Consider the following 20,671-nt stretch of genomic DNA (forward strand, 5'->3'; position numbering starts at 1 on the left):
CTGTCCACAAGAGTGTCCATGATTGAGTTTTGAATTAAGAGATTGAGATAAAACTGTCCAGTTTGAGTGTTTGCTGCAGCTTGTTCCAGTTGCTAGCTGCAGTGATCTGAAAAGAGGAGCGACCCAGGGATGTGTGTGCTTTGGGGACCTTTAACAGAATGTGACTGGCCGAACGTGTATTGTATGTGGAGGATGAAGGCTGCAGTAGGTATCTCAGATAGGGGGAATGAGGCCAAAGGGGGTTGAATAAATAAGCATCAATCAGTGGGTCTTGCGACAGGTGTACAGAGATGACCAGTTTACAGAGGAGTATAGAGTGCAGGGATGTGTCCTATAAGGAACATTGGTGGTAAATTTGATGGCCTAATGGTAAAGTACATCTAGTCGAGAGTACCCTTACCTGAGAAGAGCGTGGGGCCTAGGATTGAGCTTTCGTGTACACCCTTGGTGACAGGCAGTGGCTGAGACAGCAGATTTTCTGACTTTATACACTGCACTCTTTGAGAGAGGTAGTTAGCAAACCAGGCCAAAGACCCCACAAAGACACCAATACTCCTTAAATCTGAACCAATCGTAGACTACTTTTCTGGGTCCAAATCAGGTCCGGTCTGTTGATGTTGAAATTAAGGCCGGTCCGGACCAGAGAACGACATCTGTGGATGTTTAAACCAAGGCCAGGGCGGATGGACCAAATTTCTAAGTCAATGAACGTTGGTGTCGGACAGTGCTCACTGGGACTGGAGCACTAAAGTCAATTATGTTTTAGTAACTTTATTGCTGACATTTCCCTAAACATAAGACTATCTCATTTGAACCTATATATTTTTTTACATTAGGCTAAATTGTGCTGACCATGCTTCCCAATGTCTGTATCTGCCCCTGTCTGTCGAGGACAGAAGAGGAAGTGCGTCATAAACAAACACAATAGGGACAATAACAAAGGTGGTATGACGGGTGTGGGGGAGTGGGTAGGCCTTTAGCCAGCGGCAAAATTGGAGAAAATCAATGGGGGGGCTCATATCTAAACGACATCATAACCGCCATCGATAAAAGACATTACTGTGCAGCCGTCTTCATCGACCTGGCCAAGGCTTTCGACTCTGTCAATCACCATATTCTTATCGGCAGACTCAATAGCCTCGGTTTTTCTAATGACTGCCTTGCCTGGTTCACCAACTACTTTGCAGACAGAGTTCAGTGTGTCAAATCGGAGGGCATGTTGTCCGGTCCTCTGGCAGTCTCTATGGGGGTACCACAGGGTTCAATTCTCGGGCCGACTCTTTTCTCTGTATACATCAATGATGTTGCTCTTGCTGCGGGCGATTCCCTGATCCACCTCTACGCAGACGACACCATTCTGTATACTTCCGGCCCTTCCTTGGACACTGTGCTATCTAACCTCCAAACGAGCTTCAATGCCATACAACACTCCTTCCGTGGCCTCCAACTGCTCTTAAACGCTAGTAAAACCAAATGCATGCTTTTCAACCGTTCGCTGCCTGCACCCGCACGCCCGACTAGCATCACCACCCTGGACGGTTCCGACCTAGAATATGTGGACATCTATAAGTACCTAGGTGTCTGGCTAGACTGCAAACTCTCCTTCCAGACTTATATCAAACATCTCCAATCCAAAATCAAATCTAGAGTCGGCTTTCTATTCCGCAACAAAGCCTCCTTCACTCACGCCGCCAAACTTACCCTAGTAAAACTGACTATCCTACCGATCCTCGACTTCGGCGATGTCATCTACAAAATAGCTTCCAATACTCTACTCAGCAAACTGGATGCAGTTTATCACAGTGCCATCCGTTTTGTTACTAAAGCACCTTATACGACCCACCACTGCGACCTGTATGCCCTAGTCGGCTGGCCCTCGCTACATGTTCGTCGTCAGACCCACTGGCTCCAGGTCATCTACAAGGCTATGCTAGGTAAAGTGCCGCCTTATCTCAGTTCACTGGTCACGATGGCTACACCCACCCGTAGCACGCGCTCCAGCAGGTGTATCTCACTGATCATCCCTAAAGCCAAAACCTCATTTGGACGCCTTTCCTTCCAGTTCTCTGCTGCCTGCGACTGGAACGAATTGCAAAAATCTCTGAAGTTGGAGACTTTTATCTCCCTCAACAACTTTAAAAATCTGCTATCCGAGCAGCTAACCGATCGCTGCAGCTGTACATAGTCCACCTGTAAACTACCCACCCAATTTACCTACCTCACCCCCCATACTGCTTTTATTTATTTACTTTTCTGCTCTTTTGCACACCAGTATCTCTTCTTGCACATGATCATCTGATGATTTATCACTCCAGTGTTAATCTGCTAAATTGTAATTACTCGATTTATTGCCTACCTCATGCCTTTTGCACACATTGTATATAGATTCTCTTTTTTCTATTATGTTATTGACTTGTTTATTGTTTACTCCATGTGTAACTCTGTGTTGTTGTCTGTTCACACTGCTATGCTTTATCTTGGCCAGGTCGCAGTTGCAAATGAGAACTTGTTCTCAACTAGCCTACCTGGTTAAATAGAGGTGAAAAAAAAAAAAAAAAATAAATAAAAAAATGCACTTCTGGACTTAGCACTGAGAGGAAAGAGTTTGGATTGGGAAGGTCTGATGTGTGAGCTCTCCTCAGGAAAGATGAGGATGCAGGGTGTTTCGTCTCAGTCCCTCGGAATAAGCTGTCCTATTCAACAGATGCCTGATGCAAAATGCCATACCTCACATGGCACAGACAGACCACAAACAGATCAACTTCACCAAAATATTACCACTGATCTCTCTCTGACCTTTCTTCTCAGTTCCCTCCACAGAGAGTAGAATTCACACAGTAACTTCACCTGGGATCTAAAACAGACAATAGTGAATGAATCAGTAACTGGGCATCATACTAATCACTCATCTAGTACAGTTGACAAATATCTCGCTTCCATCCCAGTTGAAGGAATCCGGTTGGGACAGGTTTTCTACACTGTAACCCAGGGCTGACAAAGAGACTTCTTCCTCTTAAATCAGTTTTACCAAATTATTACCAGCATGTCACATGTGCAACCAGGGGGGGAAAAAATCCTAGGCCACCTTTACTCGATGCACAGATATGCATAAAAAGCTCTCCACCACCCTCCATTTGGCAAATCTGATCATAATTCTATCCTCCTGATTGCTGCTCACAAGCAAAAACGAAAGCAGGAAGTACCAGTGACTCTCTCAATACGGAAGCGGTCAGATGACGCGGGTGCTACACTACAGGACGGTTTTGCTAACACAGACTGGAATATGCTCCGGGATTCATCCAATGGCATTGAGGAATACACCACCTCAGTCATCGGCTTCATCAATAAGTGCATTGATGATGTCGTCCCCACAGTGACTGTACGTACATATCCCAACCAGAAGCCATGGCAACATCCTCATCGAGCTAAAAGCTAGAGCTGCCGCTTTCAAGGAGCTGGAGACTAATCCGGACGCTTATAAGAAATCCCGCTATGCCCTCAGACGAACCGACAAACAAACAAAGCATCAATACAGGATTAAGATTGAATCCTACTACACCGGCTCTGACGCTCGTTGGATGTGACAGGGCTTGAAAACTATTACGGACTACAAAGGGAAACCCAGACGCGAGCTGCCCAGTGACACGAGCGTACCAGTCGAGCTAAATGCCTTTTATGCTCGCTTCGAGGCAAGCAACACTGAAGCATGCACGAGAGCACCAGCTGTTCTGGATGACTGTGTGATAACGCTCTCAGTAGCCAATGTAAACAAAACCTTTAAACAGGTCAACATTCACAAAGACGTTGGGCCAGACGGATTAGCAGGACGTGTACTCAAAGCATGCACGGACCAAATGTCGTGTCTTCACTGACATTTTCAACCTCTCCCTGACCGAGTCTGTAATACCTACATGTTTCAAGGAGACCACCATAGTCCCTGTCCCCAAAGAAGTGAAGGTAACCTGCCTAAATGATTACCACCCCGTGGCATTCACGTCTGTAGCCATGAAGTGCTTTGAAAGGCTGGTCATGGCTCACATCAACAGCATCCAATTCGCATACCGCCCCAACAGATCCACAAATGACGCAATCTCAATCGTACTCCACACTGCCCTTTCTCACCTGAACAAAATGATCACCTATGTGAGAATGCTGTTCAATGACTACAGCTCAGCATTCAACACCATAGTGCCCTCAAAGTTAATCAATAAGCGAAGGTTCCTGGGACTAAACACCTCCCTCTGCAACTGGATCCTGGACTTCCTGTTGGGCCGCCCCAGGTGGTAAGAGTAGGCAACAACACGTCTGCCACATTGATCCTTAACACTGGGGTCCCTCAGGGGTGTGTACTTAGTCCGCTCCTGCATTCCCTGTTCACCCACCAATGCATTGCCAAACACGACTCCAACACGATCATTAAGTTTGCTGACGACACAACAGTGGTAGGCTTGATCATTAACAATGATGAGACGGCCTATAGGGAGGAGGTCAGAGAACTGGCAGTGTGGTGCGAGGACAACAACCTCTCCCTCAATGTGAGCAAGACTAAGAAGCTGATCGTGGACTACAGGAAAAGGGGGGCTGAACAGGCCCCCATTTACATCAAAGGGGCTGTAATGGAGCGGGTCGAGAGTTTCATGTTCCTTGGTGTCCACATCACCAACAACTATCATGGTCCAAACATACCAAGACAGTCGTGAAGAGGATATGACAAAACCTTTTCCCCCTCAGGAGACTGAAAAGTTTTTGCATGGGTCCACAGATCCTCAAAAGGTTCTACAGCTGCACCATCGAGAGCATCCTGACTGGTTCTATCACCGCCTGGTATAGCAACTGCTTGGCATCTGACCGTAAGGCGCTACAGAGGGTAGTGCGAATGGACCAGGACATCACTGGGGCCAAGCTTGCTGCCATCCAGGACCTATATAATAGGCAGTGTCAGAGGAAAGCCCATACAATTGTCAGAGACTCCAGTCACCCAAGTTATAGACTGTTTACTCTGCTACCACACGGCAAGCGGTACCGGAGCGCCATGTCTCGGACCAAAAGGCTCCTCAACAGCTTCTACCCCTAAGCCATAAGACTGCTGAACAATTCATAAACACTTGTCAGAATTGACCAAATCATGATAACCCTGCCAAAACAGGTACTTGTCAGAGTTGACCAAATCATGATAACCCTGCCAAAACAGGTACTTGTCAGAGTTGACCAAATCATGATAACCCTGCCAAAACAGGTACTTGTCAGAGTTGACCAAGTCATGCAAACCCTGCCACAGGCACTTTATATTTTTATTTTTGATTATTTCCCCTTTATTTAACCAGGTAGGCTAGTTGAGAACAAGTTCTCATGTACAACTGCGACCTGGCCAAGATAAAGCAAAGCAGTGCGACAAAAACAACAACACAGCTACACATAAACAAACGTACAGTCAATAACACAATAGAAACATATATGTACAGTGTGTGTAAATGTAGAAGAGTAGGGAGGTAAGGCAATTGTGGCGAAATCATTTAAATTTAGCATTAACACTGGAGTGATACATGTGCAGATGATGATGTGCAAGTAGCGATACTGGGGTGGAAAAGAGCAAGAGGGTAAGTAATAATATGGGGATGAGGTATCTGGGTGTGCTATTTACAGATTGGCTGTGTACAGGTACAGTGATTGGTAAGCTGCTCTGACAGTTGATGCTTGAAGTTGGAGAAGGAGATATAAGGATCCAGCTTCAGAGATTTTTGCAATTCGTTCCAGTCATAGGCAGCCAAAGCAGGTGTTGGCTTTGGGATGACCAGTGAAATATACCTGCTGGAACGTGTGCTACGAGTGGGTGTTGCTATGGTGAACAGTGAGCTGAGATAATGTGGGGCCTTACCTAGCAAAGACTTATAGATGACCTGGAGCCAGTGGGTTTGGAGATGAATATGCAGTGAGGGCCAGCCAACAAGAGCATACAAGTCACAGTGGTGGGCCGTATATGGGGCTTTGGTAACAAAACGTATAGCACTGTGATAGACTGCATCCAATTTGCTGAGTAAAGTGTTGGAAGCTATTTTGTAAATGACATCGCCGAAATCAAGGATTGGTAGGATAGTCAGGTTTACGAGGGTATGTTTGGCAGCATAAGTGAAGGAGGCTTTGTTGTGAAATAGGAAGTCAATCCTAGATATCATTTTGGATTGGAGATGCTTAATGTGAGTCTGGAAGGAGAGTTTACAGTCTAACCAGACACCTAGGTATTTGTAGTTGTCCTTATATTCGAAGTCAGACCCGTCCAGAGTAGTGATGCTAGTCGTGGAAGGAGTGTTGTATGGCGTTGAAGCTCGTTTGGAGGTTTGTTAAGCACATTGTCCAAAGAAGGGCCAGAAGTATACAGAATGGTGTCGTCTGTGTAGAGCTGGATCAGAGAATCACCAGCAGCAAGATCGACATCATTGATGTATACAGATAAAAGAGTTGGCCCGAGAATTGAACCCTGTGGCACCCCCATAGAGACTGCCAGAGGTTCAGACAATAGGCCCTCTGATTTGACACACTGAACTCTGTCTGAGAAGTCGTTGGTGAACCAGGTGAGGCAGTCATTTGAGAAACCGAGGGTATTGAGTCTGCCGATAAGAATGCGGTGATTGACAGAGTCGAAAGCCTTGGCCAGGTCAATGAATACAGCTGCACAGTACTTTTTTTATCGATGGCGGTTATGATATCGCTTAGGACCTTGAGCGTGGCTAAGGTGCACCCATGACCAGCTCTGAAACCAGATTGCATAGTGGAGAAAGTACGGTGGGATTCGAAATGGTCGGTGATCTGTTTGTTAACTTGGCTTTCAATATTTTAGAAAGGCAGGGCATGATGGATATAGGTCCGTAACAGTTTGGGTCTAGAGTGTCTCCCCCTTTGAAGAGGGGGATGACCGCTGCAGCTTTCCAATCTTTGGGGATCTCAGATGATACTAAAAATAGGTTGGATAGGTTGGATAATTTTAGAAAGAGAGGGTCCAGATTGTCTAGTCCAGCTGATTTGTAGGGTGGCTTGTGAATGTTACTGCAGGGGTGCTGAGATGTTGGCCGGTGTAGGGGTAGTCAGGTGAAAAGCATGGCCAGCCGTAGAAAAAAGCTTATTGAAACTATCGATTATCGTAGATTTATTGGTGGTGACAGTGTTTCATATCCTCAGTGCAGTGGGCAGCTGGGAGGAGGTGCTCTTATTCTCCATGGAATTCACAGTGTCCCAAAACGTTTTGGAATTAGTGCTACAGGATGCAAATTTCTGTTTGAAAAAGCTAGCCTTAGCTTTCCTATCTGACTGTGTATATTGGTTCCTAACTTCCCTGAAAAGTTGCATATCGCGGGGGCTATTCGATGCTAATGCAGTACGACACAGGATGTTTTTGTGCTGGCCAAGGGCAGTCAGGTCTGGAAAGAACCAAGGGCTATATCTGTTCCTGGTTCTACATTTTTCGAATGGGGCATGCTTATTTAAGATGGTGAGGAAGGCACTTTTGAAGAGCAACCAGGCATCCTCTACTGACGGGATGAGGTCAATATCCTTCCAGGATACCCGGGCCAAGTCGATTAGAAAGGCCTGCTCGCTGAAGTGTTTTAGGGAGCGTTTGACAGTGATAAGGGGTGATCGTTTGACCGCGGACCCATAACGAATGCAGGCAATGAGGCAGTGATTGCTGAGATCCTGGTTGAAGACAGAGGTGTATTCAGAGGGTGAGTTTGTCAGTATGATATCTAAGAGGGTACCCATGCTTACGGATTTAGCGTTGTACCTGGTAGGTTCCTTGATTATTTGTGTGAGATTGAGGGCATCTAGCTTAGATTGTAGGACGGCCGGGGTGTTAAGCATGTCCCAGTTTAGGTCACCTAACAGTACGGACTCTGAAGAAAGATGGTGGGCGATCAATTCACATAGGGTGTTCAGGGCACAGCTGGGGGCTGAAAGCGGTCTATAACAAGCGACAACAGTGAGGGACTTGTTTCTGGAAAGGTGGATTTTTAAAAGTAGAAGCTCGAATTGTTATTATGACAGAACTCTGCAGGCTATCTCTGCAGTAGATTGCAACTCCGCCCCCTATGGCAGTTCTATCTTGTCGGAAAATGTTATAGTTAGGGTTTGAAATTTCAGGATTTTGTTGGCCTTCCTAAGCCAGGATTCAGACACGGCTAGGACATCTGAGTTGACCAACCCACATTAACCCTGCCACAACAAGCACTTGTCAGTGTTGTCCAACTCATGCTAACCCTGCCACAGCAGAAAGCATAACATGTGAAAAATATGAAGATAGATAAAAAAAAGAGCTATTTAAATATGAAGACAGATAAGACGCAGCTATTTAAATATGAATATAGATAACACATAGCTATTTATATATAAAGATAGATAAAACATAGCTATTTAATAGCCTGTGGTAGTAGGTGCCAGGTGCACCAATTTTAGTGTGTCAAGAACTGCAACGCTGCTGGGTTTTTCATGCTTAACATTTTCCCGTGTGTATCAAGAATGGTCCTCCATTCCAAAGGACATCCAGCCAACCTGGTTAGAGTGTTGGGCCAGTAACCGAAAGGTTTCTAGATCGAATCCCTGTCAAGGTATAAATGGGTTGTTCTGCCCCTGAACAAGGCAGTTAACACACTGTTCCTAGGCTGTCATTGTAAATAAGAATTTGTTCTTAACAGACTTGCCTAGTTAAATAAAGGTTAAATAAAAAACAAAAAACTTGACACAACTGTGGGAAGCATTGGAGTCAACATGGGCCAGCATCCCTGTGGAACACTTTCGACATCTTGAAGAATCCATGCCCCGACGAATTGAGGCTGTTCTGAGGGAAAAAGGGGATTCAACTCAATATTAGGAAGGTGTTGCTAATGTTTTGTACACTCAGTGTACATTCCATATAGAAGAGAAAGTGTTTTCAGTCTTTATGAAGTTCCTGTCTTATGTGAATAGGCATTATATTTTAGAATTTTGTCATTCCAATTTAAGATGTTGTGCATTACTATGCATTAGGTATAGCTCATATGGTATTGTAAATGTGCTTATAATGTGTTTTGAAGGAAGTATAGGAAGTGTTGATACAGGGAAGAGAACACATGTATCACATCACAAATGGCAGATCAGTACACTTTAATAAGAAATCAGTGCAGAAATACATCTTATTGGGTTAAATTCCCTATACAGTAATAACAAAAATAATAACAATAAAATGAATTCTATATAAATCATAGGATTATCTAAAATAACTGTAAGACATAAAATGTAAAAATGTAATGGATAAAAGCAGAAAAAACAACGCTCATTGTATTTAGTAGCCTAGAATGCTGATATTGCCTTTAAAGAGGATGAGAACTGAGATTGTTCAATTATTCATATTGCTAAATTTCGTTTTTGGGCCCTTCAAGTGTCACAGTAGCTACAGCTAGGACTGGTGCTACGCCTTGTTTCTGCAGTTATTTTGTGACTTCCCTCTTGCCAACTCTTCTCACATACCGGAACTCAATTTAGGCCAAATCACATCTGCAGTTCTATCTGACATCTCAGCCTTGCCTCATCTCCGTCCGGAACGGAAGCATGGCCTGCAAGGTGGAGAACTTTATCTTTATCTTGCTTTGGTTTTTCTATCGCTTAAAATTCAAGTAATAACAAGAGATTTTAACTCAAATAAGTGTAAAATCACAATTGCAAAGCATGGAATTTGTCTTGCTTTTACCTAAATACTTAAATACTGCATATCTGTGCATATAGGGACCAACACCAGAAATGTTTCAGCTAACGGAGTGGTCTGATCTAACTATCTGTCACACACACGGTAACTCATGTATGTACTCCTCCTCCTCATTCCCAGAGAATAAATAAATATATGAAATTATACCACCCATCATTTCATCCTTGTGTTTATTTATCTGGAACATGGCTAATTTAAGGAAACGTTCCACATTCCATTCACTTTGGCTCAACGACAACAAGGAGCTTATTTTCTCATGTCTTTGGAGAAACTCACGGTGTCTATATTTCCATTAACAGTGGAAACAACGTCTTGTCTAAAATGTTCTAAGGTTGACAGGATAGCTAAACTTGACAGGGCTGATCCTAAAATTGAACGTGGGAGGGAAAGAGAGAGAGGATGACTGAGAGGGAGGGAGAGAAAGCGATGAGCTGAATACTGTGTGAAGTAGCGTGGAGAGATAAGTGCATCAGTCACAGTTCAGCACCACAGTCCCTCTCTATCTGTCAGTCACAGTTCAGCACCACAGTCCCTCTCTATCTGTCAGTCACAATTCCCTCTCTATCTGTCCCTCAGCTCCCTGTCTCACTTCTGTCTCTGTCTCATAGCTCTATCACCATTTGTTCCAACACGTCTCAAAAGGTTTCAACACGTATCTGCCACCCATTGCTCTACATGTAACTATTACTGAGTCTAACACAGAAATCATCTGAGGTTCAACCGTTTTGATTTTGAGATTTGTGTATCGACGCACAGGAGGTTGGTGGCACCTTAATTGGTGAAGGCGGGCACGTGGTAATGGCTGGAGCGGAATATGTGGAAATGTATCAAAAACATCAAACACATGATTTCCATGTGTTTTATGCCATTCCAGCCATTATTATGATCCGTCCTCCCCTCAGCAGCCTCCACTGGTATTGACAAAACATGTGCTACCAAGCGGTCAAGGGAAGTGCCTGAGTATTTGATATTGACGGTTGGTTGTTAAAGTTTTCACACACTGAGGGCACACTGGTTGAATCAACATTGTTTCCACCTCATTTCAATGAAATTATGTTGTACCGAAGTAGGATAGACATATCCCCCTCACTGATTAACACCCTCTGCACCACATTACAGCCTCTTATTGAACTACCCAAACCCACATTAAATCCTGAGAACGATGGTCGTGCCATTCATCCGCTGCCATCACCTCTTGTTTCAGCATGATAATGCACAGCCCCATTTCACAAGGATCTGTACACAATTCCTGTAAGCTGAAAATGTCCCAGTTTTTCCATGGCCGGCATAGTCACCAGACATGTCACCTATTGAGCATGTTTGGGATGCTCTGGATTGATGTGTACGACAGCATGTTCCAGTTACTGCCAATATTCAACAACTTCACACAGCCACTGAAGAGGAGTGGGACAACATTCCACAGGCCACAACCAACAGCCTGATTCAACTTTGAAAAGGATGTGTGTCACGCTGCATGAGGCAAGATACTGACTGGTTTTCTGATCAACGCCCTACTTAAAAAAAAAAAAAGGTATCTGTGACCAACATATGCATATCTATATTTCCAGTCATGTGAAATAAATAGATTAGGGCCTGATTCATTTATTTCAATTGACTGATTTCCTATATGAACTGTAACTCAGTAAAATCTTTGATTTGACATTTACATTTTTGTTCAGTATAATTTGGTTGGAGGCAATGATTCTCGATTACTGTGTAATTTATTTAACCTGTGGTAAGTTGCAGGTGCCTACAGGGTAAAAATAGCCATTCAACATTCTGCTCCATTGCACTCCATTGTAAAGTGCAAGGGTGACAATATATTTGACCACATCTGTAGGTCGACGTAGTGAATCAGATTCTTTATCCTTCTAGAATTGTCTCCTCAAAACATATCTCGTTATCACAACTAGGGGAGGTCTACACTGGACTAATTACATATACTCAACATAATTACATATAGTCAAAATACCGGATCTGAAGCTGGGGCTCTCCAAGCTAAACATCAGGATTTGCATAGTGTGGGTTTTATTGGACGTCTATGTTTACAGAGACAATCTGTGCATTTGAAGGGCATAACACTGGGCTGAGTCAACATTGAGACAACCTTAAGGCAATGTTAAGGCAAATTACAGTGAGCTCAAAGTGTTGGGACAGTGGATTTGTTGTTGTTATTCTGTCTCTGTACTCCAGCACTTTGGATTTGAAAATAATACAATGACTATGACGTTAAAGTGCAGACTGTTAGCTCAATTTGAGGGTATTTTCATCCATATCAGGTGAACCGTTTAGGAAAACAGCACTTTTTGAACATAGTCCCCCCCATTTTAGTTGACCAAAAGTTTTGGGACAAATTCACTTATATGTGTATGCTGCCCTACCAAGCAAAGAGTTAATGTCATTTTTGCTCCATTAAATACATGCTTAATCATGTGGACAAGTATCCTGCCTCTATTGTATTGTGTTCTGGAGAAAATGGGGGTCATGTTAGCAGTAACTGCATAATGTTACTTTGAAACCAAGGTAAATAAAATACATTTTTCTCAGTTCCACGCTATGAGCAGTTACTACCTTTTTACTTGGTTGGGCAGTATTAAAGTAGTCAAAAGTTAAATATTTGGTCCCATATTCCTAGCATGCATTGATTACATCAAGCTTGTGACTCTACAAACTTGTTGGATGCATTTGCTGTTTATTTTGGTTGTGTTTCAGAGTATTTTGTGCGCAATAGAAATTAATGCTAAATAATGTACTGTGTAATTTTGGAGTCACTTTTATTGTAAATAATTATAGAATATGTGTCTAAACACGTTTACGTTAATGTGGATGCTACCATGATTACGAATAGTCCTGAATTAATTGTGAATAATGATTAGTGGGAAATTTCCAGATGCACAAATATCATACCCCCAAGACATGCTAACCTCTCACATTACAATAAAAAGGGAGGTTATAATTTTGGAGGGGGTATGATATTTGTGTATCTGTAACTTTGCACAATTAGTGCTGTAATTCCTAAACGGTTCACCCAATATGGATCAAAATACCCTCAAATTGAAGCTGACAGTCTGCACTTTGACCTCATTATATTATATATTATATCAAATCCAAAGTGCTGGATTACAGAGCTAAAACAACAACAAATGTGTCACTATCCCAATCCTGTTGGAGCTATAAATCACCTTTAAAGACAATGTCAGCAAGAAAAATAAACAACATCAAAATACAGTGTTAATAAAAGTGGATCCAATAAACATATAAAGATTCCTCTACAAATGATGGTTCTATACATAAAGCATCATCACCTATTTAGATACTGTTGAAAGAGATGACTTTATATCTATACATAAAGCATCATCACCTATTTAGATTCTGTTGAAAGAGATTACGTTGTGTCAATTTCATTTGTTTACAATATTCTAAATTATACAGTACCCGTCAAAAGTTTGGACACACCTACTCATTCAAGTTAAAAAAAAACTATTTTCTACATTGTAGAATAAAAATTAAAACTGTGAAACACATATGGAATGATGTAATAACCAAAAAAGTGTTAAACAAATCAAAATAGATTTTAGATTCTTGTAGCCGTCCTTTGCCTTGATGACAGCTTTGCACACTCTTGGCATTCTCTCAACCTGCTTCATGTTATTCTACAATGTAGAAAATAATAAAAATACAGAAAAACCCTTGAATGAGTAGGGGAGTCCAAACTTTTGACTGGTACTGTGTATCTTTCATGTTTTTTTCTCTCAAGTTTTTTTCTTTTATTTAAAGCGCAATAACAGATCACTACTGGCCTGCCAAAAAATTAATTATACTTGTACAAAAAAAGACCCCAGCACTATGGAGTAACATCTAAAACACAGGAATACAATCTGTATCTACTGGGTAGATAAGACAAAGTACTAAAACACTATCTTGACATTATAGTAGAAACTTTCGAGCTTATGTCTTTAAATCTACTGTATATGTGTGTACAAAGCTAAAGTCAAATGTTAAAGGGGTTAGCACACAAAGACAAATACCTTTAAAAAAGAGAAAGAGACAGGAAGAAAGAGCAGGAATTCAAAACAACTGCCTGAATGTCAATAGCCTCATCTCTTAAACTAAGGGCTAAACTCTATCAGATCTGTGCTCGCCGACACCCGCATAGCAGTTGTTCTGGTGATGTTGGAGGTGGAACTGCATTAGAGCTGTCAAATCCACACGCAGCTCCTGTCATTATACCTAAAGCGGACGTTGCCATTGGCTGCATGGAGTCACATTAAGAGAAATCCCTTGCAGCTTTGTTTACAAGTTCTAACACTGGAATGTGAGATGTAATCTACACTAATAGGATGATAGAAACCCTCATAATTTCAGCATCATTATTTCTATATATAATACACTTTATTCTTCTGAACTTCTAACGGGAGTGGGACGAGTGGGTCTTCCTGACAATGACCAGCAGCCACTCTGTGTTGACAGCTCCAACGCAGTTAACCCTCCGACACCGCCAAAGCATCAGCTACCACCCGGTTACTCATCCCTGCACCTTACAGGCTGCTGCACTATATACATAGACATGGAATCACTGGCTACTTGAATCATGTTTAAAGACTGCTTTACTCATTTCATATCTTTATACTGTATTATGTTCCGCTGTATTTTAGTCAATGCCACTCCGACATTGCTCGTCCTAATATTTATACATTTCTTAATTCCATTCTTTTACTTTTGTATTTGTGTGTATTGTTGTGAATTGTTAGATACTACTGCAATGTTGGAGCTAGGAACACAGGTATTTCACTACACCCACAATAACATCTGCTAAATATGTTTATGTGACCAATAAAATTTGCAGGTGATTTATGCGGGTGTCAGCTATAGCCAGTTAACGTTTGATATGATTGAATCTAGACCACAGACGGCTGGTGGCACCTTAATTGGGGAGGACGGACTCATAGTAATGGCTGGAATGGTATTGACCACTCCAATAGCTTCATTCCAGTCATTATTATGCACTGTCCTCCTCTCACCAGCCTCTTGTGATCAAGGCCAAAGTCTCCCTAATCCCGATATGACCTCTAATGCCATAACAAAGGCACCAAAAGTAGAACTATTTTCCCAATGTAAAGGCATGCTCTGATTTTACCAATCAACTTCATGGCCTGACAAGCACTGTAACTATCCAGAGAAAAACATGCAAACAGACACCAGTCAAAGGCAGTGAGAGACAGACTAGGTCAATGGGATTGAAGGAAGGTAGACAGTAAGGGAAAAGGAAGGAAAACCCCAGATATCATGCTTACAGTAGATAATGTACCATCCAGATTTTAGACGGTTGTGTTTGTTAATTTGTCTGTAACAGCGCCATATGGACAGACAGACAGACAGACAGACAGAGGGGGAGAGAGACAGACAGACAGACATAGGGGGAGAGACGGTGAAAGAGGAAAAGTATGACATCCCCCTGCTACAGATCACACAACTGGGGGAACAACATAGACCTTGAGATCAATGAAACAGGAATAGACTCAGAACTAAAAATGATGTGTATATAACACAGGAGGCTGGTGGCACCTTAATTGGGGAGAATGGTAAGTAATGGCTGGAATGGAATTATCAGACACATCAAACACATGGTTTCTATGTGTTTTAATACCATTACATGATTTCCATTCCAGCCATTATTATGACCTCTCCTCCCCTCCCCAGCCTCCTGTGGTATACACTTTATGATGATAAAGTTGACAAAAATAGAAAACACATGTTTTTCTAATGATACATAGAGGCAGTAGGGTGGATGGATGAAGAGGAGGATTAGCCGATGGAACAGGGTCGTATGGGGCTTGGTATGGTCGGGCGAGGTGAGGTGTGGAGGAGTAGTACTACAGTTGAAGTCGGAAGTTTACATACACCTTAGCCAAATACATTTAAACTCAGTTTTTCACAATTCCTGACATCTAATCAGAGTAAAAATTCCATGTCTTAGGTTAGTTAGGATCACTAATGTGAAATGTCAGAATAATAGTAGAGAGAATTATTTCTTTCAGCTTTTATTTCTTTCATCACATTCCCAGTGGGTCAGAAGTTTACATACACTCAATTAGTATTTGGTAGTTTTGCTTTTAAATGTTTTTTTTTCTTGGGTCAAACGTTTCGGGTAGCCTTCCACAAGCTTCCCACAATAAGTTGGGTGAATTTTGGCCCATTCCTCCTGACAGAGCTGGTGTAACTGAGTCAGGTTTGTAGGCATCCTTGCTCGCACATGCTTTTTCAGTTCTGCCCACACATTTTTTTATTGGATTGAGGTCAGGGCTTTGTGATGGCCAGTCCAATACCTTGACTTTGTTGTCCTTAAGCCATTTTGCCACAAGTTTGGAAGTATGCTTGGGGTCATTGTCCATTTGGAAGACCCATTTGTGACCAAGCTTTAACTTCCTGACTGATGTCTTGTGATGTTGCTTCAATATATCCACATACTTTTCCTCCCTCATGATGCCATCTATTTTGTGAAGTGCACCAGTCCCTCCTGCAGCAAAGCACCCCCACAACATGACGCTGCCAACCTCCGTGCTTCACGGTTGGGATGGTGTTCTTTGGCTTGCCAGCGTCCCCCCTTTTTCCTCCAAACATAACAATGGTCATTATGACCAAACAGTTTTATTTTTGTTTTATCAGACCAGAAGACATTTCTCCAAAAAGTACGATCTTTGTGCAGTTGCAAACCGTAGTCTGGCTTTTTTTTATGGCGGTTTTGGAGCAGTGGCTTCTTCCTTGCTGAGCGGCCTTTCAGGTTATGTCAATATAGGACTCGTTTTACTGTGGATATAGATCCTTTTGTACCTGTTTACTCCAGCATCTTCACAAGGTCCTTTGCTGTTGTTCTGGGATTGATTTGCACTTTTCTCACCAAAGTATGTTCATCTCTAGGAGACAGAAAGCGTCTCCTTCCTGAGCGGTTTGACGGCTGCGTGGTCCCATGGTGTTTATACTTGCATACTATTTTTTGTATAGATGAACATGGTACCTTCAGGCTTTTGGAAATTGCTCCCAAGGATGAACCAGACTTGTGGAGGTCTTCAATTGTTTTTTCTTAGGTCTTGGCTGATTTCGTTAGATTTACCCATGATGTCAAGCAAAGAGGCACTGAGTTTGAAGGTAGGCCTTGAAATACATCCACAGGTACACTTCCAATTGACTCAAATGATGTCAACTAGCCTATCAGAAGCTTCTAAAGCCATGACATCATTTTCTGGAACTTTCCAAGCTGTTTAAAGGCACAGTCAACTTAGTGTATGTAAACTTCTGACCCACTGGAATTGTGATACAGTTAATTCTAAGTGAAATAATGTGTCTGTAAACAATTGTTGGAAAAAGTACTTGCGTCATGCACAAAGTAGATGTCCTAACCGACTTGCCAAAACTATAGTTTGTTAACAAGACATTTGTGGAGTGGTTGAATAACTAGTTTTAATGACTCCAACCTAATTGTATGTAAACTTCCGTCTTCAACTGTATGTTGAATGTGCTAGGTCTTTGGGGCAGGGGTGGGGGCTTGGCTGAGGCCTCAGTCAGGGTTGTAGAGAGGTCTAAAGTGTATTGGCTAAGGCTATTGAGGGTGAGGGTGGGTAGAGGTGGGGTTGAAGATGGATATATCTAGGTAGGGTAGGGGAGGGTAAAGTTGGGAGGGGCTCTAGGTCTGGGCCTAGGTAGCCTGGTCCAGGGTAGGGTAGTGGAGTAGGGGGTGTAGGGCTGGGTCTAGGTGGCCTGGTCCAGGGTAGGGTAGGGGAGTAGGGGGTGTAGGGCTGGGTCTAGGTGGTCTGGTCCAGGGTAGGGTAGTGGAGTATGGTGTATAGGGCTGGGTCTAGGTGGCCTGGTCCAGGGTACGGTAGGGGAGTAGGGGGTATAGGGCTGGGTCTAGGTAGCCTGGTCCAGGGTAGGGTAGTGGAGTAGGGTGTATAGGGCTGGGTCTAGGTGGCCTGGTCCAGGGTAGGGTAGTGGAGTAGGGTGTATAGGGCTGGGTCTAGGTGGCCTGGTCCAGGGTAGGGTAGGGGAGTAGGGTGTATAGGGCTGGGTCTAGGTGGCCTGGTCCAGGGCCCTCAGCAGGTCACTGCCCTGCAGCAGGTGCAGGTTGCCTTGGAGAGGGACGTTGACCTCACAGTCGTAGCGGGTGAGCTCTGGCAGACAATAGGTCTCAATGGATGGGCCCAACAGCCGACTGGCAACCCCTACACACACAACAAAGTCAGTCCGTTAGTAGGGAGTAAGTAAGTCATTTTGGAGTCACTTTTATTGTAAATAGTTATTGAATATGTTTCTAAACACGTCCATATTAATGTGGATTCTACCATAATTACGGATAATCCTGAATGAATCGTGAATAATGATGAGTGGGAAAGTTACAGACACACAAATATCATACCCCCAAAACATGCTAACCTCTCACCATTACAATAACAGGGGAGGTTATACGTTTTGAGGGGGTATGATATTTGTGCGCCTGTAACTTTGCACAAAAAGTGCTGTCAACCCCTACACACTCAACAAACATGGAGTCAGCACGTTAGTAGGGAGGAAATGGCTTTGGGCCAACTGCCAATCAACCATCTGAGGAGGACAGTTCATTGACTGGCACCAAGTCATGGAAAAGGACTGTGATTACAGAACAAAGGATATCATTTGTCCAAATGAATTGCGTACCTGTCTAAAAATAGATTTCAACATGTTTTATCATTAATGCATTTTCCTTGCCTGTTCACAGCCTGTCCAACTGGTTGTTATTGGTTTAATCAGTCAATCTTTTTTTAACGACATACGACACATGAGAGTAACATAACAATTGAAATTAACAAGCTAAACTTACCCTCTGTTTTGGAGGAGGGCAGCATACGGTATTCTTTGTAGTTGCAACACTGTTTGGGGAAGAATTTTCTGGATGTACCATTTACACATCCTGGATACTGGGACTTCCTGTGCTGCTGAAGGGGACTGAGACACTTGCCAACACCCCCAGGTATGCACATACCTTTAACTGTAAAAGAAAGAGGAAGAGAGATTAAGATGAGTTCAATATCGCTCTATTTTCTCTTCTGTTCTTGTACTTTAAGCGATATTTGGTATTTTTGTTTGTGCGCTGCATGTCCCATGTGGGCCACCATACTGTACCTTCCAGTGAGCTGGTGCTGAGAGATCTGTCCATGATGGCATAGCTTTCATTCCTCATCATCTTTGAAGGCGTACTGAGGGTGGAGTCACCCTGACAAACACAAATACAAACACAGACACATATTACAGTCAACAACCAAGCCTGGCCTGTTGAGGAGTGATGGACCACATCCTAGCTGGAGGGGTGCTCTCATCTTATCTACGAACATAGACAGGGCTCTAACTCCCCTAGCTCCACAATGAGATAAGGTGCAGGCCAGGATAGTGGAGTCTGCCACTAGCACAGTCAGTGTAGTCAGCTCAGCCATACCCATTGAAACCGTGTCTGTGCCACGACCTAGATTGGGCAAAACTAAACATGGCGGTGTTCGCTTTAGCAATCTCACTGGAATAAAGACATCCTCCATTCCTGCCATTATTGAAAGAGATTGTGATACCTCGCATCTCAAAATAGGGCTACTTAATGTTAGATACCTCACTTCCAAGGCAGTTATAGTCAATGAACTCATCACTGATCATAATCTTGATGTGATTGGCCTGACTGAAACATGGCTAACACCTCCTGGTTACACGAGTGACCATATCCCCCGTGCATCCCGCAAAGGCAGAGGTGTTGCTAACATTTATGATATCAAATTTCAATAAAAAACAAACCCAGACGTTGTCAGAATTTGGCCAGGATTGTTCAGGTTTTGGCCACTAGATGCCCCCATTGCACTTTTTTGACCCTTTTGTTTTTTCCCTTGTTCCAGTTATTATTTGCACCTGTGCCTCATTTCCCTTGAGTGCATTTAAACCCTTAGTGTTCCTCAGTTCTTTGCTCTGTGTTTCTATGTTAGCACCCAGCCCTAGCGATGCTGTGAACATTTGTTTCTCCAGTTGGATTTTCTTGAGGTACTCTGGTTTTGTTCTTGTTTATTTTTGATTATTCTTTTGAGGTTTGTTTTTCCCTGCTGTTCTTACCACTTTGTGGATTTTCCTTGTGTCTTGGAGGATATACATTTTTTCTCTTGGAATTACTTTTGACGTTGTGGATTTATATTTTTGTCTGAAGATCTTTTCCTTTTTTCTTTATTAAATCACCGTCTCAAGTACTGCTGTGTCTGCCTCATCTTCTGGGTTCTGCCGACTATTAGTGGCTCAGTTTACTAAGTGACTGTTTCTCACACCGGAGACCCGGGTGTGACCGGTTCGTAACCGGGTCCTGACAGACGTTTTCGTCTTTTGAGCTTCTAGTCATGAAATCTATGCAGCCCACTCAATCGCCATATAAAGCGTTCCTCACTAAGTTCTCTGAATTCCTATCGGACCTTGTAGTCATGGCACATAATATTCACATTTTTGGTGACTTTAATATTCACATGGAAAAGTCCACAGACCCACTCCAAAAGGCTTTCGGAGTCATCATCGTCTCAGTGGGTTTTGTTCAACATGTCGCCGGAACTACTCACTGCCACAGTCATACTCTGAACCTAGTTTTGTCCCGTGGAATAAATGTTGTGGATCTTAATGTTTTTCCTCATAATCCTGGACTATCGGACCACCATTTTATTACATTTGCAATCGCAACAAATAATCTGCTCAGACCCCAACCAAGGATCATCAAAAGTTGTGCTATAAATTCTCGGACAACCCAAAGACTCCTAGATGCCTGTCCAGACTCCATCCGCCTACCCAAGGACGCCAGAGTACAAAAATCAGTTAACTTCTTTGGGAAAGGGGGGCGCTGTTTTCACTTTGGGGAAAAATCGTGCCCAATTTAAACGACCTCGTACTCTATTCTAGATCGTA

At 43.0% G+C, this 20,671-nt stretch overlaps 1 protein-coding gene across 3 annotated transcripts in view; it reads right to left on the minus strand.

The window, feature by feature from the left end:
• Positions 1 to 9,112: 9,112 nt before the first annotated feature.
• The window catches only part of LOC129863075 (endothelial PAS domain-containing protein 1-like), a 115,351-nt gene continuing 103,792 nt past the window's right edge, over positions 9,113 to 20,671 (minus strand). For all 3 annotated transcript variants that reach the window (XM_055935072.1, XM_055935074.1, XM_055935075.1), the window contains 3 exons: positions 18,881 to 18,971; positions 18,579 to 18,746; positions 9,113 to 17,943 (listed from right to left, as the gene is read on the minus strand). In XM_055935072.1, the coding sequence (XP_055791047.1) occupies positions 17,792 to 17,943; positions 18,579 to 18,746; positions 18,881 to 18,971 (411 nt within the window). In that variant the 3' untranslated portion in view covers positions 9,113 to 17,791. The remainder of the gene's footprint in view (positions 17,944 to 18,578; positions 18,747 to 18,880; positions 18,972 to 20,671) is intronic.

The sequence above is a fragment of the Salvelinus fontinalis genome, chromosome 1 (assembly GCF_029448725.1).
Source record: "Salvelinus fontinalis isolate EN_2023a chromosome 1, ASM2944872v1, whole genome shotgun sequence".
In the NCBI taxonomy this organism is placed as follows: Eukaryota; Metazoa; Chordata; class Actinopteri; order Salmoniformes; family Salmonidae; genus Salvelinus; species Salvelinus fontinalis.